Here is a 19,126-nt window from a genome sequence, read left to right on the forward strand (position 1 = left end):
TTGGAGTCTATTGAGCTATTATTTCTAGAACAAGGTGATCAAAGTGGCATAAGTGCTCTAGATAAAGCTCTCCAAATGTTTTTGCTTGTGTACTATTATCTACTAAATGTTTGAACATGCACCCACAATATATTAATATTTCTTTATAAATTATGTACATATATGATTGTGTTAAATGTACATACTAAAACACATGCAAAAAGAAATAAAATGAGATAAATAGAAATAAAAATTTATTTTATTAATTGTATAAAAGCTTCAATATTATTAATAATACTTTTAGTAAGAAGAATATGATTATACACATTTATTTAAAAATTTTTTGTGTTGACATGTACAAAGTTTAGGCAGACAAATCCTAATTATTAATTAATTATTATTCAGTTATCTTGTTTAATATATAGCTAGTTAAGCAGAGTACATTTTTTAAAGTACTTTTAAAATAGAAGAATAGATAGTACAATAGTTAAAGAGGACATGAGTACAAACATGACATGCAGATAATCACTCAGGCACCTAAGTGGTTCAGTGGATAGAGTATTGATGTTGGAATCAGGAAGACTCACCAAACTCAGATATTTACTAGTTGTGTAGCCACCTCTTTGCCATAACAATTTCATTTCTTCTCTTCTCCCCTCACCTGCATTTCCAGCTCCCCTTTATACATTTTTATTCTATTAAAATGTAAGTGCCTTGAAGTTAAGGATTATCTTTGATTTTGTATGTATATCATCAGGTCTAAGTTTTTTACTCCCTCCATTCTCCTGTAGAATATAGAAGAGTTCCTAGCACATAGTAGGTCCTCAATATTTGTTTTTTTTTAACCCTTACTTTCTGTTCTAGTAACAAATGAAAGACAGAAGGCCAAGGGCTAGGAAAGCAGGATTAAATGACCCATGTGTGGTCATGTAAGTAGGAAGTGTCTGAGGTCAAATTTGAACCCACTTCCTAATGACTCCAGACTTGATGCTATGTCCACTGTACCCTTCAGCTGTCCTTCAATATTTGTTGAATGAATGAGTGGATTTTACCTAGGCTCTTATAGAATAGTTAATTTGTGTATTGCACTTGGAATATTATGCTATGGTAGAATGTTCTATTTTAGACTATTTCTTTTTTAGTTAAATTCGGCAATTAAATGCTTAGTGGAAATTTATTTTGTGCAGGGCAATGTAGTAGGTACTGAAAGGGATGCAACAGATCTCTTTTCTTCAAGGAATTTTCAACCTTGTAGAAGGGAAAATATATACACCATTAAGGATATTTATAAGGTAGAATGTGGCTGGCCCAAAAGAAAAAGAGATGATACTAGTAGGGTTTAGAGGATTCACCTTTTCTGTTTCCTCTTCATGCATTCTGAATGAATAGTTGCTGCCAGGGAGTTAAGCTTGAGTCAGCAGCTGCAGGAATGAGATGACCACATACAGAGCACAGACAGAGCTTTCTGCCTCTCTATTCCATTTTGTCTGAGATCCAGCACACTCAAGATTTAGGCCACACTCTTTCATCAGATTCATTGTGATAGCCTGATCTTCATCTTTGAGTTCAGACAGAAGCTCTGGATGGACAGAGAATGAACTTTCTCCTGGTTCTCGGAAGTTTGTTTTCAAGATACTCTTAACCTGGAGGACAGAACCAAAATGATCAGAGGGGTGGTCCTGGGGTAGATATCCTGCCCGTTGGGGAGATTCTATAGCACTCTCTTTATCAAAGTCCTTCCCAATCATACCCTCCAACCTGGCTCCCAAGGGACTTATTTTCCTTGCCTTTGAGGTTCTTCATAGGTATTATGAACCATTTTGGGGCCAGAATTCATTGGCATAATTAGGAATTCTTACAACAAGTTCAAACACCTTTACTTTGTTTGGTCTTAGAAAAGCAAATTATCTCCCTCCATCCCTAAATTTTAAGAATGAAACCCATTCAAATCCATGAAATCATGAGAACAATCATAAAACCTTAATGGAATGTCCCCTGAATTTGCCTGTCTGGTCTATGATTAAAAATATTGGAATGGCATTGCAGGTTCTGGGACAAAAATTGAGTAAAGATTGAAATAGGCCTGGATGTCATTGGGAAATTGTGGTACTTGTTCATTGATCCCACGTTTCTTACTGCAACTAAAGCCCATCTTTTCCAACCTAACATTCTTTAATCTTTATGACCTCAGAAGAATTCTGTTTCTGAGTCTAGTACTATTTTCATTCTATCTCCTCAGTGGAAAGGACCACTTTTTACTCTTGAGGTCTTTTCTACAATATAGCTAGCATATGATCATTTCTTCTCTGTTTAAATATTCGTAGCAACAGAAAGCTTACCATTTACAGGGATTACTTATTTTACTGAAAAACAACTCCACTGGTAAAAAATCACTTAACCTGTTGTTTTGAAATTTGATGTTTTGTTATAACCACCACTACTATGTGAATTCAGTTCAAGAGAACAAATATTATAATCAGTGAGCTAAGCACACGGAATTCAAAGGGAGTCCAAAAACCCCTATTTTGACCTTTCAAGGCAATATCCTGGAGATGGTTAAAGACTTTTACCAATGTTTTAAGTTCTTCTTGCTAGAGCCACTTAAAGTTATTAAGGATTATAAAATTGAAAAGGACTTAAGAGGTTATCTAGTTCAATAGCTGAAAAATATAGATGAAACCAAGGCTGAAGTTCACATGAGTAGTAAATAATATCAATTCTAAGGTGGGAGTGAAATCCAAATCCTGAAAGGTAAGGGAGATTCATGTCAGAGCTTTCAAGAAGATTTGAAATTAGCACCACCTGCCATAATTTCCCTGAGTCTTATTCATTTCTCCTGCCCTACCTCCCTCCCTTGACTCCTCATCACCCTCTCCAAGATTGTGGTCTCCCTGGGTTTTCTCACCAGTTCCAGCTGCTGAGGCAGGATCCTCTTCTCCAGGGACTGGTCCAGCAGCTCTTGCTGAGTGTCAGTCAGGACTAGGAAGAGATCAGAGAACATGATGGGATTTTAGAATGAGAAAAGTCTCTAGAGAGCTCCATATACCCCTCTCATCATATTCGAGGCAGAAAAGAAAGTCCTCCCCATCCAAACAATTGACCTAGAAAACTGAACAAGGAAACTCTTAAACCTTCAATCATAAAGAAGTCTTTGCTCAGTCATTTCAGTTAGGTCTGACTCTTTGTGACTTCCTTTGGTGTTTCCTGGCAAAGGTAGAGTAGTGGTTTGCAATTTCTTTCTCCATATTATTTTACAGATGAGGAAACTGAGGCAATCAGGGTTAAGTGTCTTGCCCATGGATATAGAACTGGAAAGAGTCTGATGCCAGATTTGAACTCAGGTTCAAATTCCAGACCTGATACTGAACCTAATGTGCCAGGTAGGAACAGGGGGCAGCTATGTGGCTTAGTGGATCGAAAGCCAGGCCTAGAGTTTGGAAGTCCTAGGCTCAAATCTGGCCTCAAACATTTCGTGTATGAATTATAAATTAGCAAGAAACAGTAGCCAGACCTATCACAAATTAGAGGACAAAATGAAAATACAAAAAAAGACATAAATAAAAACTTCCCAGAATGTCATATCCAAAATCCAAGGCTTTTTGTTCTAAGCATAAATGTACTAGTTATATAATTTCTGTTAAATATTATCTGATAGCTCCCCTCCTTTTCTCAATAAACTTTTTGGGAAAAGCCATTTATATAAGCTACCTCCATTTATTTCTTTAGGTCTGAAACCTGGGTTCTAATGCTATAATAAAAGTGGAATTACTCTCTTCAAATAATCTCCTATTTACTAAATCTAATGGCTAATCTTTATCCTCATTTTACTTAATCTCTTTTCCAAGATACCCTATGTTTTTGGGGTATTTGTGACTCTACTTCTCTGTCTAGTATGATGACTCATCATTCATGTCATGCTCACTCTCTGTAGGGGTACCCAAAGGCTCTGACTTAGCAATTTTCTCTTTTCTCATGCTATACTTTCTCATTTGGTCACCTTATATGTTCCCATATTTCTAAAAACAATCTCTACACTTATGATATCCACATATCTTTTTTTTGAACCCTTAACTTCTGCCTTGTATACTCTGTATTGGTTACAAGGCAAATGAGTGGTAAGGGCCAGGCAATGGGGGTTAAATGAGTAGCCCAGGGTCACACAGTTAGGAAGTATCTGAGGCTAGATTTGAACACAGGACTTCCTGTCTCTGGGCTTGACTCTCAATCCACTAGCTGCCCCCTATCCACATTTATATATCCAGACCTAGTCTTTCACCCAACCTCCAGCTTCCCAACAGGAAATTCCAATTAGATATTTCAAAATGGTTATACCATAGACATTTGAATTTCAACATATCCCAAAGAAAGCTCATTATCTTTCTCATCAAACCCACCCTTCTACCAAATTTTCTTGTTTCTGTTAAGAGTACCCCTATCCTCCTTTAAATTCTAGTTGGCATTCTGAGGTGTTATTTTTGACTCCTAACTCTTACCCCACATATATAACCCATTACCAAATCTCGTTATTTCAATGCCCACAATTTTTCCAGGATATGAACCCTTTCTTCCATTCACACATCCACCCCGTTGTTTAGTCTTCATCATCTCTCGTATATTTTTAATAGCCTCCTATTTGATCTACAATGCTCATACTTTTTCATTCCAATATTCTCTTTGGCAAATTGATCTCATCATACCAACATCAGCTTCATCACCTGAAACTAAGTTAATTTAATTTAAAACTCTTTAATCTGGCTCTCTGTTATTTCTTTCCAGGTTTATTTCACATGATTTCACTCTATGCATTTGATAATCCAGTTGTACTGGCTGAGGAGCTGTTCCTCATAGTCTACATCCTCAGTTTCCATGCATGTCATTCAGGAATGAAATGCCAGGTCTCCTAACTTCTGACTGGTGGAATTCCTTGTTTTCTTCAAGATTCAGCTGAAGGGTCAACTTTTTTTTGTAGTAAGCATTTCCTGGTCCATCAGTGCACTCCTACTCTGAAGTACTTTTTATCCATTTTGTATATACTCTTTATTTATGAAGCCATAATGGCATATTGCAAGGAAAATCAGCACTGGGAACAGGAATGCCTCTTCAAGTCCTACCTTTGTCACATATTGACCATGATTCCTTTGACATTTTATTTAACTTCTCGGGAATTTAGGCAACTCTAAGAGTTAAATTGCATAGAAAATACCAAGTTGCATTAGTAGAGTGTGTTTCCTCACCAAAGATTTCCCTAAATCAAACCTAGCTTCTATCTATATTTTAAAAAATCTTTACCTTCTGCCTTAGAACCAATAGTAAGTATTGGTTCCAAAGCAGAAGAATGGCAAGGACTAGGCAATGGCGGTTAAGTGATTTGCCCTGGGTGCCACAGTAGGAAGTGCCTGAAGCCAGATTTGAACCAAGAACCTTCCTTCCTTAGGCTTGGCTTTCAAACCAATGAATCACGTAGCTACCCTTCTATCACCTTTTTATAGACTTATTGATTCCATTAGACTGAAAGCTCTTTGAAAGGACGGAGGTCTTCCTTTCCTTTTACCTCTGGTGATTGGTCCTGTGCCTAGCATATTACAAGTGCTTAATAAATGCTTGTTGACTTACCGATTGGGATATGTACATAGTATCTTTTACATTAGGATACAAGCTCCCTGATACCAGTGACTTTCATTTTTCTCTTTTTATGTACAATACTTAGAATATAGTACTTAAGAAATTCTTGTTGATTGACAGATAAAAATGGAATGGTAGACAGAAAGTGCCTAATACCAGCCCCTCATTTTACATGGGGTAGTTGCTAAGAAGAAAAGCAATATTTGTTTAAAAGAACTTCAGGCTAAATTCCATAATAGAATTAGGGGCTTAGCATTCAGTGGGTAACATGAGATTCCTTTAAACTGTTAATTTCTTCTTTCTTTCCTATCCATTCCTTACTCATTAGTGCACCGAGGAAGTAGAGGATGCTCTCTGTCTGTTGGTTGGATGCATCTTCTGAGTTGTCTTGTAGGTGTTTTAGGATGCAGACCCCAGGGCCTTCCAATTGCCCCTTCTCTCTCATGTCTGGCACTTGATCCAGCTGCAGGAAAGAGGCAGCAAAGGAGAGAGTGAGGAATAGATATTGGATATTCCTTTCTTACACTTTACGGTCCAGTCCCCTCAGTCTACCATTTTTATTCTACCCTGTGCCCTAGTTATTTGTGAGCCTTTGAAGTTTTTGGATAAGGATGTTGATTAAAGCTTTTCCACTTGTTTAGAGGATTGTCATTTTAATTATTCTATCTCAACTTTCCCATGAGAAATTAATGTTTTTCTAGTTGTTTATAGTGTTGTCATTTTTAGATAAGGGGTCCTGAGGCAAAGGGTCATCCATCCTGTCTAGTTTTTCCTACAATTCCCATACTATCTTCTATTCTCTTCCCTTCAACCTCTTCCATCCATAGCCACATTCTCCCTGTCTTAAGCATTAGTCCCCTGTTTTATCACCATGTCCTCCAGGTCTTGTAGAGCCTTTCTGTTTCCTAGTATATCTTGGATTACGTGGAGTAGTGTGACCTGGAGCTCTCTGGACCCTTTGGAAAGAGCTTCTTGCTCCCTTATCATCATTTCCTGAAATTCCTCAAAATTTCTTGGAGCACTGATATATTTCCCAGTCAATCTATCTGTAAAAATAGAAGAATAAAATTATACTTTGGGAATGCCCCCTTTCCAATTCTTCAAACACAGTCTTGGTTTCTTCACTTGGGCTCCCCTCTGTGCCGAGATCCCAGATACCTCCCAGCTTGAACACAGTTCTCATTCCCACTTGGTTTATTTTTTCTTCAATTACTTTAAATTCTTTTCCTTTTCCCTTTAGCCCTTCCAGAGCTCAGTCATGGATCTGTTTCCCTTTAAGAGGAATAATATAAGTATTATTATTAATATTAAGTAATAATATTTGTCAATTAGATTATAATTATCTTCCTCCCAATTATGGGCAAGGTTTTAGGACTCACTGTCCTCCACCCCACCCTCCTGCCCCTTTCTCTTTTCATAAAATGCTTTTCAGGATGAGAATGTCTTTCCTCTCTCTCTAGTCTTCAGGTTCCTATTTTCCCTCCCACATTAAGACTCCAAATATTCCCCAACAGGATTATAAAATATTTAGGGAAAGAGATCGAACCTGCAACTATCTTCAACCTCTCCTAATCTGGGAATGGACTCAAACCTTCTTCAAGGAGAAATTATCTCCTTGTCCCTAATGAATGTATGGGGAAAGGAGATGGGAGGATAGAAGTATTTATGAAATGCCCTCTATATATTTGGCACTATACTGTGTGCTTTACAGATATTGTTTGTGCCTGGGTATGGAGGTTAGATATCCAGTACACCAAGGGTGAAAAATACTCCTCATGCTCTTATCCAAATATATGGAAAGAAAGATAGTATCCCTGTGAAGAGAACCTTTTAATGTCTTCCACCATCAAAAAGTAGAGATCATCAAAACAACTCACCAATGTAGAATTCTTCCACTAGAAAAAGAGAAAAAAAATCCCCAAGTGAATTAGAAGGAACTGAGTCATGAAGTCCAATATGTCTATAGCTGAGGGCTGAGTCCTGAGCCACACATACTCATATAAATGAAGGCTCTTTAGTGGACTGATTCAGAATTCTCTGTTGGTGATTAGGGAGTTCTGAACACTTCATAGATATTCTCAAGGGTCTATGGAATGGTGAAAGAATCTGTTGCCTAGGGGTTGTTGGATGTAACCTTTTGGACTTAAGAGATAAGCAAGGACCAGGAAGGGGTCTTGGGTCATTTGGGCCATTAGCAGAAGTTTATGTTATTAGCTCCTAATTCTAGCAAGGGAAGGGACTTTGATGGTGAGGAGAAATTGGAAATCTACATAGGACCTTTCCCTACCCTTTCCAGTCCCAGGAGGCTATTGTAAAATGGTGAATGGAGTTGACCTTTGAACCCATTTTAGTAGAATAAAGAGATTGAATTCTCTAGAGCAGGCTCAGCATTCATCCCTCTTGGCCATATTGCCTTGGAGTGTCTGTTTCAGCTTTGCTACTTACCATGACTCCTTCTTTGCATCTCAGGAATATAAGTAACTCCTGGACAGAGAAGAAAAATGGTTAATTCCAGTTACAACTCTCTTTCCTCACTGAGTCTCAAGTCAGACTCTGTATAATGTGTTCCCCTGGAGGAAAATTATGGAATTATTCCTTCTTTCCCATTAGGTTTAAATTATTAGGTGCTTGATATCACCTGCCTCATCCCTCCTATCTAGGACACAAGGAACAGAAACTGTTCTATCTATGTTTACCATATCACAGCAGTTGGTGGCAAAGACTGATTCTAGGTCCTGCAGGAAGGAGACAATAAATAATCTGTGCTATGCCATTGCCATAGCAATAGCTATTGGTGCCACATGACACACATTAGAAAGGCAATAGGGTAGGGAGAAGAGGGAAACAAAAGGAATGGTGCCAGACCCTGTTGTGCCTCCCCCTTTATTATTATCCTAGAACAAATACTTTCCAACCCAAGTTCCCTCTGCTTACTCCATTTATCATTGTGAATGAACAGCTCCAGAGCCCGAAAAGCCAAGATGCAGCCCTGGTTAACACTCACTCCCTTTTTTCCATCTGTTTGACCTTGAGTTTGGCTCTGTGGAAAGAAAATAGAGCTGGTATGGTATATTTCGGGGAGTTGGGAGCAAAAATACAGGTTTCAGGTGAACACATTTAGAAGAGAGAAAGGCTTAAGAGTTCAGAACATTGACAAATGAAGTGGAAAGAGTGAATTAATGACTTGTCAAACCATGAATCAAAAAGAGGTTGGCATGCTCTTTCTCTAGGTTGACACAGCAGCAAGGGTCTAATACTGTGGCAAAGAGATTTTAAAAGGTAATGAGATTAAAATGAAGTTTAGAAACTTTCCTAAATGGTTAATTTAAAGTGTGAAGATTTCTTTTGTTAATAGATTTATTATTTCATTTATGTCTGACTCTTTGTAGCCCCATTTGGCAGTTTCTCCATTTTATAGATGAGGAACTGAAGCAATCATCTATTTATAGGAACTTGTGGGAAGTAGGACCCTTAAAGGGACCACTATAGAATCCCCAAAACTATGGTCTCAGTTTAGATACTTGTGAGCATTCAGAGAGACTGGCTATGTAGAACTTTCTGTACTTCCCTCCATCCATCCTAGCTTAGATTCTTCACCTTGAAGTTAATGCCTAGGAGGGATAATAGTTGTCCCAAGGATGCCTGTATTGAGCCTTCCTTTTTGTTGGAGTGCATCAGAATTGTGTCTTCCATGTTCTCTATAGCCTCTGCCACCACATACAGTTTTTCCCCACGATTTTGCACCTCTTGAAGGAAGGAGTGCTTTGACTTCACTTTTCTGAAAGGAAAATGAAGTGAGAGGTTAGAAGAGGGCCTTGGATGAAGTGTTCCAGTGCCCTCATAGGGCCACAACCCCACTGTGCTGCTGTGGGAATTTGGGTTAATTTTGGATGAGTCTGGGGTATGGCCCTGCTAGAGGCTAAAGGTAAAAATAGTCCAATATTTCTATTTTCCCCTCTCTTAGAAGCCCTATTCCACTATTTCAATCCCAGGAATCAGAGGTAGACGTGGTGGTGTAGAAAAGTCACCCTAGTCTGAAATCTTCTCCCCAACCTTTTCCTCCCATCTCTAATGTTCTTCCTTTTTAATTTCCATTGACCTGACCTCACCTCTCCATCAAGTCCTCCCAGATTTGGGGGACAACAGTGAGCATCTGTAGCTTCAGAACCACATTGTGGGATGATGTGGTAGCCCCTGTCACCTTCCCCTGCACCTCATTGGTCACATTCAGATCCATCTCTCCCTTTAACTCATTATATTCTGTTTCATAGAAATGGAGGGGTTTGCTTGATGTCACTTCTGGAGGAGAAAAAAAGAACAATTCACAAGCACACTGAGAACATATGTTGCAACCTCTAGGATGAACATGGTGAGCCATACATACATACCCACTTTCCTATTAACCTCTCAATCAACCAATCATTCAGCTTTTGCTACATTCAAAAAGAAGGGGGGTAGAGAGATCAATCCAAGATATGGGCAACAGCTAATATGAAGGAATAGAACCTAGAGAGAAATAAAAAAATCAGGACTATGTAGAAGGAGACAAGGAACTTAGCCTCAAGGAACTTATAATCTAATGGGAGAGATAACATATAAAACAAATATATTTAAAAAACTATTTAGTTAGAAAAAGAAAGAGAAGAAAGGCACTAGAATTAAGAAAGGCTAGGGAAGACTTCCATTAAATGATGGAATTTTAGTATGGACTTAAAGGAAGACATGGAAGTTAGTAGGTGGAACTGAGGAGAGGGAACATTTCAGCATGGGGACCAGCTAGAAAAAATGTGCAGGGCTGAGAGATGACGATTTGTATTCATGGACCAGTCAGGAAAACAGTGTCACTCGATTGAAGAAAATATATCCAGGAGTTGGGTGACAATCCCTGTCCTCAAGGAATTTACAATCTAATGGGATAGTTAATATGTAAAATAAATATATAAAAATAAGCTATATACAGGAAAACTTGAAAAATATTGTGGGGAAAAATAAATCCACTACACTGATATAGACTATTTGGGTAAATAAAGTCAAAATGTCAAATTCTCCAAGTCAAGGTAGAACATTAAATTTTTTTGGAAGAGGGCCATGTCTCTCAACAAAATCGGTCCCTTACATGTTAGACCTCAGCAATATGCAATGCAAGGCAGCAGAGATATGGTTATATATTGGTACAGTAATAAAATGAATATTTCCATACAAGGTTCAGAAGACATAACATCATATAGACCTTCTTAGAAACTGTTACCCAACAACAAAACTGATTATTTAGTTCATTTAGGAAAGTCCATATTAGTCTAAAGGTTAAATCACAAGGAATACCTTTATTTAGAGAAATAGTGATGACCATTACCCAAAACTCATCTTATCTGGGGGGGTGGGGAAGGATGTTACTTATCGCTATTTCTAAAAGGGGGAGGGTGTAGAAGTTTGCACCATATCGGGACAGGAAACTCAGATGATCAGAATCTTATGATAAAGGGAAGTGCAAACTTAGGGAGGGGTTGGAAACCTCCTTAGAAATAGTTTTTATGCTTTAGTTAGAAATCCTTATAAAAATCATGAATTTTACTGATTGTAATTAAGATTATAATAGAATTATAGTAATTACAATATTATCTTAAACCTATTACTATCATTAAAATCCAATCAAGTATAAGGGGTGTATCTTCCCAACATTATTAGAGAAAAATAGAATTTAAGAAAGGCTAGGAAAGACTTCCATCAAAAGATAGAATTTTAGTTGGAACTTAAAAGAAACTGGAAGTCAGTAGGTGAAATTGGGGAGGAAGAATGTTCCAGGCATGGGGACATGTTTCCAGCCAGAAAAAATGCCCAGTGCTGAAGATTCATTTTTGTGGAACAGTCAGGAGGCCAGTATCACTCTATTAAAGAGTATGTATCATGGAGGAAAGTATAAGAAAACTGGAAAGGTAGGAGAGGACTAGGTTATGATGGTCTTTGAATGCCAAATGAAGAATTTTGTTTTTGATCCTGGAGGCAATAGGGAGCAACTAGAGTTTTATTGAGTAGGGGGTGACAAGATTGGACCTATGCTTTAAGAAAATCACTTGGGTGGGTGAATGAAGGATGGATTGGAATGGAGAAAGATGTGGAAGGAACTAGTCTATTGCAATTGTTTAGCATGAAATGATGAAAGCCTAAACCAGAGTGATGTCAGGGTAATAGTAGAGAAAGGGACATATTTGGGAGATGTTCCAAAGGTCATATAAATAGGCCTTGGAAACCTATTGGATATGGGGGTGAGAAATAATGAGGAGGCCAAGTCAACTCCTAGGTTTTGAGCCTGAAAGTCTGTGAGGCTGTTGTTGTCCTCTACAGTAATAATAAAGATGGGATATAGCAAGGATTTAGGAGAAAAGATAAATTAAGTTTTTGATATGTTGAGTTTAAGATGTCTATTGTACAGATTAAAAGTCAACAGAGCGTATGAGTGAGGATAGGTAGACTTGAGGACTTTCAACTGTCATAGAGCATGAGGCTATGTGACACTGAGGAAGTCACTTCATTTCTTAGTCTTAGTTTGCTCATCTGTAAAATGAGAATCACAACAGCACTTATTTCTGTGGATTGTTATGAGGGAGAGAATAATTGTAAAATCTAAGTTAGTAGTGTCTATCAATGCTAGCCATCATAACTTTATTTATAGGTCTATACATGTTAAATATTATTAGATTTCATTATTATAAGAAACTTGGAAATGGTAGGTCATTGGAGCTAATGAGAGTGACAAATGTGTGATAGAGAGAGAAGAAAAGAGGGAGAAGAAAAGAAAAACTCTGAGGGACATCTATAGCTCAAGTGTGTGATCTGGGGGAGAGATGGAGAAGGGTGTGTGAGAAGCAAAGAGGCCCAATGGCTGGGATGTAAAGGACATGGAGGGAAGGAAGGAAGAAAACAATCATTTATTAAGCACTTTCTATGTGCTGGGCTCTCTACTAAGGGCTGAGGATACAAATCTGAGCAAAGAAGAAAGAGGAAATGATGTGTCAGAAGACGAAAAAGGTAGGCAGGGACCAGTTTAAAAATGTGTTTAAATGTCAACAGTAGAATTTATATTTGATATTGTAGCAAAGATGGATCTATTAGAGCCTATAGTGTGTGTGTGTGAGTGTGAGTGTGTGTGAGTGTGAGTGTGTGTGTGTGTGTGTATGTGTGTGAGTATGACAGGGGAATCATGGAGAACAATAGGGGCCTATTGTGTTAGTTCAAGTGAGAGGTGATGAGGGTCTGAGAGGAGAGAATGCAACAGCAATTATTGTGTCTTGTCCAGAATAGGTAGTTAATATTTTTAAATGAATTTGTGAATTGGACCAGTATTTATTAAACATTTACCATGTATCTTGCATAGAACTAGGTATCCTGGGAACACAAAAGAACTAAGCAACATATTTCCTGTCCATGAAGAAGTGACTCTCACTTTGCTTCTATGATAGTCTCTATTCCTAGTTAGGAAATCTCTATGAAATAAAAAAGAATCTCTGGGGATGGAATGTGACTGAATGTGTATGTTCAGGTAAATTTAGTAAGCATTTATAGAGTCCCTACTAGATGAATTAATATTTAATCAAAGAGTTCACAGTTTAGGTGGGAAGACAATATTTTTGCATAAAAACAAACTGAAAACAAGACTCCATAGAGTATTATCTAGTGGCAATTGAATTTAACCTTGACATATATTTATGTAGTTTGTATGTATCTGTGTGTATATTTATTTATGTAGTTTTAATGTGTGGATATTTTATTTATACACACATATTTTAGGATCTGAAGCCACAGTGACAACATTTAGTTAGAGTATCTGAATTTGAGTCATACTTTTGTTACTGTATAAACTATCAGTAAGATAAATTAACTCAGGACCGCAATTTGCTCATCTGTAAAATGGCAGGGTTGAATGACAAAAATTTAAAAATTATGTTGAGCTTTAATTTTTTTTTTTTATGGACCCTAAGTCTGAAAATGTGTGGTAAAGAAAAAAGCTCTTTGGAGAGAGGACCTATTTTACCAGTGGATAGAGTGTGGGATTGGGACTTAAGTGATTTATTTCAAATTCTTGCTGTACCATTTAACCTAGGTGACCACCATGAATTAATTATTTAACCTCCTGAGGTGTCAGTTTCCTCCTCTATATCATGAGAATGTTGTACTGGCTTATCTCTAAGGATCTTTTGACTTTCAAGTTTTTGATTCTTTTATGGAATCTTATTTCAAAAGCTTCCTACAGAAGCTATTGCTACAGCTGTCATAGCTTTAAGAGGCAAATGAAATAAGCAGAAGTAAAAATTTTAAGGGTCAGTTGTAAGAGACTCTTGAGTGATGGATTGATAGAAGATGACTGGAGAAGCGGGAAAAGAGAAAAAGAGAATGAAGAGAATTTTTTGTTGGGATTATTAACTTTAATCTTTTACAGAGAATGAAACTCATCCTAAGTGAAATGAATGATGGAACTGTTTTCAGAAATAAGGAGAAACAGAAGTATAGAGAAATGAAGCGACATGTCCAGAGTCATATAGATAATAAATAGAAAAGATGGTTTTCTAACTAATATCTCCTGACTCCAAAGTCAGTGTTTCTTCCCCCAGATCTCATTGCAGAATGTATTTCCCTAAGTAGAATGTAAATATGTGAGGGTAGGAAAGGTTTGATTTAGTGTTATCTCCAGTGAATTTTTTAGTGCATGGTACTAAGTAGGTGATAAATAAATGCTTGTTGACATATTGTATAGAAGATGTATATGAGTGTGATTGGGAATGTCTCTTGAGTTTACTGCCCTGTGTGCTTACCTCTCTTCAAGATTCTTCCAACAGTTTACCCTAACTCATTTGCTCAGTTGCCTCAAACCTGCTTACCTGCGACTGAGGAACTTGGCTCTAAGATGTCCATGAGGGAGAAATATGTATCAAAAAAGGTCGGTTCAAAGAACCAGGGAAATTTTTTTGCCTTCTTCCGAATCAGGCAGAAAGGGCGGAAACGAGTAGATTGGAGAAGACTCTGGACAGGTATGAGATCCCCCTTCCCCAGCTCTTTGACTAGCTTCTTGACATCACGTTCAAACATGGAGGACATATTCTCTAGGAAGAGAGCAGATGAGAAAAAGTCAAATGGCAAGATTAGATAATTGTATAGATCCTCTCCTTTCTGGTGTCTTTTCCCTTGATAAATTTGATTATTAATTAGGAACTATTATTGATTGATAAGTTTGATTATTGTTTTGAAACTGTTGATTGTCCTGATTTTATAGTAAGTAGTCAGCTATTATTATAGCAAAGTTAAGTCAACTTTAAAATTTAGGATGAATTGTAAATTAATCATTAATCATAAAATACTCATCTAAGAAGATAATATACTTATAGAATTAGGAATAAATTTATACATATAAAATAGTCATCAGAAATTTTTAGCCTTTGACATTTGTTCGTATCACTGGGAACTGCCCTCTCTTTCTCTACTCTTGTTCTTTCATCCCTAACCACATACTACTATTCTCAACCAAGAATGAAAAATCCTTGCCCCACCAAGACTCAAGGTCCTCTTTTCTATGAAGTGTGAAAACTCACTTTCAAAACAAATGACAGCATGATGGAGACAAACTCTTATCCAATTCAATATTAGATTTACTCTAGTGTTAGACACACCTCAATCTTCCCACATAGTGAAAAAATTACAAATCTCTCCTTTCTTCACCTTTTGAAAACCCCCTTGCTACACCCTTCATTTGTTCCTGTTTATTTTCAGCTGAAATGGACTGTTCTTTATTCTTTGATGACATTTCCTGAACCTTCTTTAACTTATTCTTCTTCTCATATCATAAAAATCAAGTTATTGCCAATGCTCAGCGTCTCATACCAAACTGGGTTTGTCTGTGGTCTTATTGACTTTGTATGACTTGCCTTATAATAAAGCTCATAAAAGGGATCTTCGGGGTTGTCTAGTCTAACCCACTAAATAGGAAACCCTTACACAACACTCCTGAAAAATTGTCATTCAGCTCCTCCTTGAAGCTTTCCAGTGATGGGAAACTTAAGGAAAGTTTTGCAAACAAAATAAATCCTATAGCTGTGAACTTAACCCCGCTTATCTAATTGTCACTCAATCTCTGCCTAATTTTCCTCATATAAAATGGTGATAACAATAGAAAAATGTACCTCTTAGGGTTGTTGTGAGGGTCAAATGAGATATTTATAAAATACTTTGCAAATCTTTTTTTTTTTAAACCCTTACGTTCTCTCTTGGAACCAGGTTCCAAGACAAAAGAGTGGTAAGGGTTAGGCAATAGGGGTCAAGTGACTGGCCCAGGATCGCACAGCTGGGAAGTGTCTAAGGCCAGGTTTGAACCTAGGACCTCCCATCTCTAGGTCTTTCTCTCGATCCACTGAGATACCCAGCTGCCCACTACTTTGCAAATCTTGAAGGACTATATAAATGCTAGCCATTACTATTATTTGTGGCAGGATTATTATTATTATGTCTCAAACTGCCCATTTTATGGTCATTTTGATCTAATTTTAGTAAGATTTTCCTATATCTGCCTTATTTACTTCATTTCAAATTTACTTATACCTTCCACTCATTGCTCCTGATTTTCCCTTTTGAGGCCAAGCAAAACAAGGTTAATCCCTCTCCTCTGTGATAGGCTTTCTAACCTGTGAAGACAATTACTATATCCCTGCTATGCTTAAAAGAACCCCAAATCAGCCATGTCAGGAAGTGACAACCAGTGCCAAAAATGGGCAAGAATCTCTGCAGCTTGTTAAGATTTGATGAACTAGAGGAATGTGGAGAAGTAAATGGAGTGAGAAAAGGATGGATATGAGGAAACCTCATAAGGGGGATCCAATAATAATTGGAAGAAAGATAGGAGAAAGTTGTGAGAAGAGAGTCAGATGCTCTAGCTATTGAACTCAGAAAGACTCCAAGCTAAGACCTGGGAGAGTGAGTTTCAGTTGAGAATACTGAGAATTGTAATTATCAGGGTTCCATTGAATTCACAAGAGAGAGAGAGAGAGAGAGAGAGAGAGAGAGAGAGAGAGAGAGAGAGAGAGAGAGAGAGAGAGAGAGAGAGAGAGAGAGAGAGAGAGAGAGAGAGAGAGAGAGAGAGAGAGAGAGAGAGAGAGAGAGAGAGAGAGAGAGAGAGAGAGAGAGAGAGAGAGAGAGAGAGAGAGAGAGAGAGAGAGAGAGAGAGAGAGAGAGAGAGAGAGAGAGAGAGAGAGAGAGAGAGAGAGAGAGAGAGAGAGAGTCCTTGGTGGGACTCAGTACTATCACTCAATCAAATGCTTTGAACAGATCCCAAGTCTTTCCAATCCTAACAAAGGTTATATTTCTCACCCCTTGACTCCCACATGCAATTTACTCGATTTCAGAGACCCTTGTTTTGCATGATTCCATGTAATACAAAGCAAGTCTTCACTTGCTCTACATCTCTTACCAGAAAGAGATCTTATGGGCTGGTTTGGAGCCCAGTGCTTGAATCTCCTCTGCTTCTCTCACTATATTCCAACCCCTAAGGTCCAGTTGTTACCATTTTATTTACCTGGAAACTGAGTCTATAGATAGGATGAGATCTTATGTGAAGGTCCCAGGGATCCAAGTTCCTTGCCAGAAGAGAAGTTGCCAGATGCCACGGGTATCTCTGGAAAAGTAATGTGAAGTAGAATAAAGAAGAACATCTTTTTGTAACCCCCTCTATGTGTCAATATAACCAGTTTATCTAGTACTGCAAGAATTTCCTGTTATAGCAAGACTGCATTTGGTAATCATGGACTCTAGGTTTTGTCATTTAGCTCTCTATATCACCACCTTGTTTTTTAATAAAATATTCATTTAAAATGTGGTTGGAATATTTTTCTTTTATGTAACTTTCATTTTCCAATATATTCTATTTCCCCTTCCTGATAGAATAGTCCTTTGTAAATAAAGGAAAAAAATAGAAGAGAAAAATTCAACTTTGGAAAAAAAAACAACTATCAATCTAGGGTAGTGGTAGATGTCAAGTAAATACTACCCGCTACTCTAACACATATTAGCCTGTATATGCAATTTTATATGCCATATATAACCTCTCTAAAGAAGAGGCAGATTTACATTGCATCTCTCCTTCCCTCACTCCACTCCTCTTTTCCCTTTTCTCTTTTTATCTCTTTTTCCTTCTTTCCAACCCTCTCCTCCTCTGAACAAAGAACTGATAGTTTAAGGCAAGTAGAGAAAGGATGAGGATAAGACAGGAAAGACACACTGAGGAGAGCCATTGACTCTATAGATGTCATGGAGAACAAGACCTGAGATGGTGTTACCAGTGTTCCCACATAGCAAAAAATGAGAGAAGTATATAGAAAAAGTTTGCTCTTTTTCCAATTTTCTTTTCTAGTGCCTATCTATGTGGAGAAGCTATGGTATAATCTACTGTTTTATAATCCAAACATTTCAATAAACTGATGTATGCTCCAACCATAAAGAATTCAGAAGTTAATTAGAGAGAGTCCAATTATTGTCCAAATGTTAGGAATTTTCCAATTTGGAGGAATTCTAATTGAATTCATAAACTTTCATCAAAAATGAACTCATTTTGATTTCTTTTTACAGATAATATGATGGTTTACCTTCGCCATCCTATTCCTTCTCACAATTCTAGATTTAGCCATAGCCATAATTCAAGTTTATGTTTTTATATTACTAGTAAACCTTTATCTACAGGGTAACTTTTTTTTTTAAACCCTTACCTTCCATCTTGGAATCAATACTGTGTATCGGCACTAAGGCAGAAGAGTGGTAAGGGCTAGTCAATGGTGGGTCAAGTGACTTGTGTGAATTTCAAAACTACTCCACTGTGTTCAGACCATTCTTTGGAGGATGGGATTTATCTATTTCCTGATCAATGACAATGGAGATACTTGGAGTAACAGAGTCAGGTCTTGGAAACTGCAATCTCCACCCTACTCAGGTAGAGATTAGGAAGGGCTGCAGCAAAACTCAAGATTTAATTATTTGAGAATATGGCCCTCAACAGACATGCGCAAAAAAGGACTGCCCACCTGGGCTGTCCTAAGCCAAGCTTGAGTCACCATTGGCACTTGTGAGGCACAGGAAGTGAGATAGGGAACAGCCTCTGGAATTCGCTCACTTCCTGGGGACAGAGCTAGAAGGCAGTTCGTGTGAGGAGCTTGAGCAGGGAGGAGGTCTGCAGACAGCTTCCCTTCAGATCAGTCACGTGAGTCAAGGACTGATTTTCTTCTCTACCATGGCCCTTTGGGCCTAAACTCCCTCTGGCTCAGCCGGAAGGTTGAGTTAACCTTTTCCCCTTTTCTCCTCTCTCCTTCTCTCCCTCTCCCTTTTTCTTACTCCCATTGTGATTAAACTACCATAAACTCCGTTATGACTTGAGTGTTTCATTTTAGGAATTTCATAAGTAAATTCCTTGGAAACCATAAATTAATATTATAACAACCTTTAAAGGTGATTTTCACCTTAACACTTGCCCAGGGTCAAAAAACCAAGAAGTGACTGA

General features: G+C 37.7%; 1 protein-coding gene across 1 annotated transcript; it reads right to left on the reverse strand.

Annotated features, from left to right (window-relative positions):
• Window positions 1–261: 261 nt before the first annotated feature.
• LOC103104385 (gasdermin-A-like) lies at window positions 262–17,292 on the reverse strand. Its single transcript, XM_007488328.3, has 11 exons — window positions 17,156–17,292; window positions 14,475–14,696; window positions 9,711–9,900; window positions 9,199–9,379; window positions 8,536–8,641; window positions 8,047–8,085; window positions 7,479–7,496; window positions 6,472–6,647; window positions 5,923–6,064; window positions 2,885–2,958; window positions 262–1,622 (listed from the first exon to the last, which is right to left on the reverse strand). Exons 2-11 carry the CDS (start codon window positions 14,689–14,691, stop codon window positions 1,383–1,385), a joined length of 1,383 nt encoding a protein of 460 aa, XP_007488390.1. The 5' UTR covers window positions 14,692–14,696; window positions 17,156–17,292; the 3' UTR covers window positions 262–1,382.
• Window positions 17,293–19,126: the final 1,834 nt, after the last annotated feature.

This window comes from Monodelphis domestica, chromosome 3, assembly GCF_027887165.1.
Source record: "Monodelphis domestica isolate mMonDom1 chromosome 3, mMonDom1.pri, whole genome shotgun sequence".
Taxonomy (NCBI): Eukaryota; Metazoa; Chordata; class Mammalia; order Didelphimorphia; family Didelphidae; genus Monodelphis; species Monodelphis domestica.

Excerpts from the sequence above, each read along its gene's own strand:
- LOC103104385 (XM_007488328.3), bottom strand. The coding sequence starts at position 14,691 with ATGTCCTCCATGTTTGAACGTGATGTCAAGAAGCTAGTCAAAGAGCTG. Across the intron at positions 9,901-14,474 it reads GCCAAGTTCCTCAGTCGCAG|AAGTGACATCAAGCAAACCC; the intron begins GTAAGCAGGTTT and ends TTTCTCCTCCAG. Across the intron at positions 8,642-9,198 it reads TCCTAGGCATTAACTTCAAG|AGCCAAACTCAAGGTCAAAC; the intron begins GTGAAGAATCTA and ends TTCTTTCCACAG.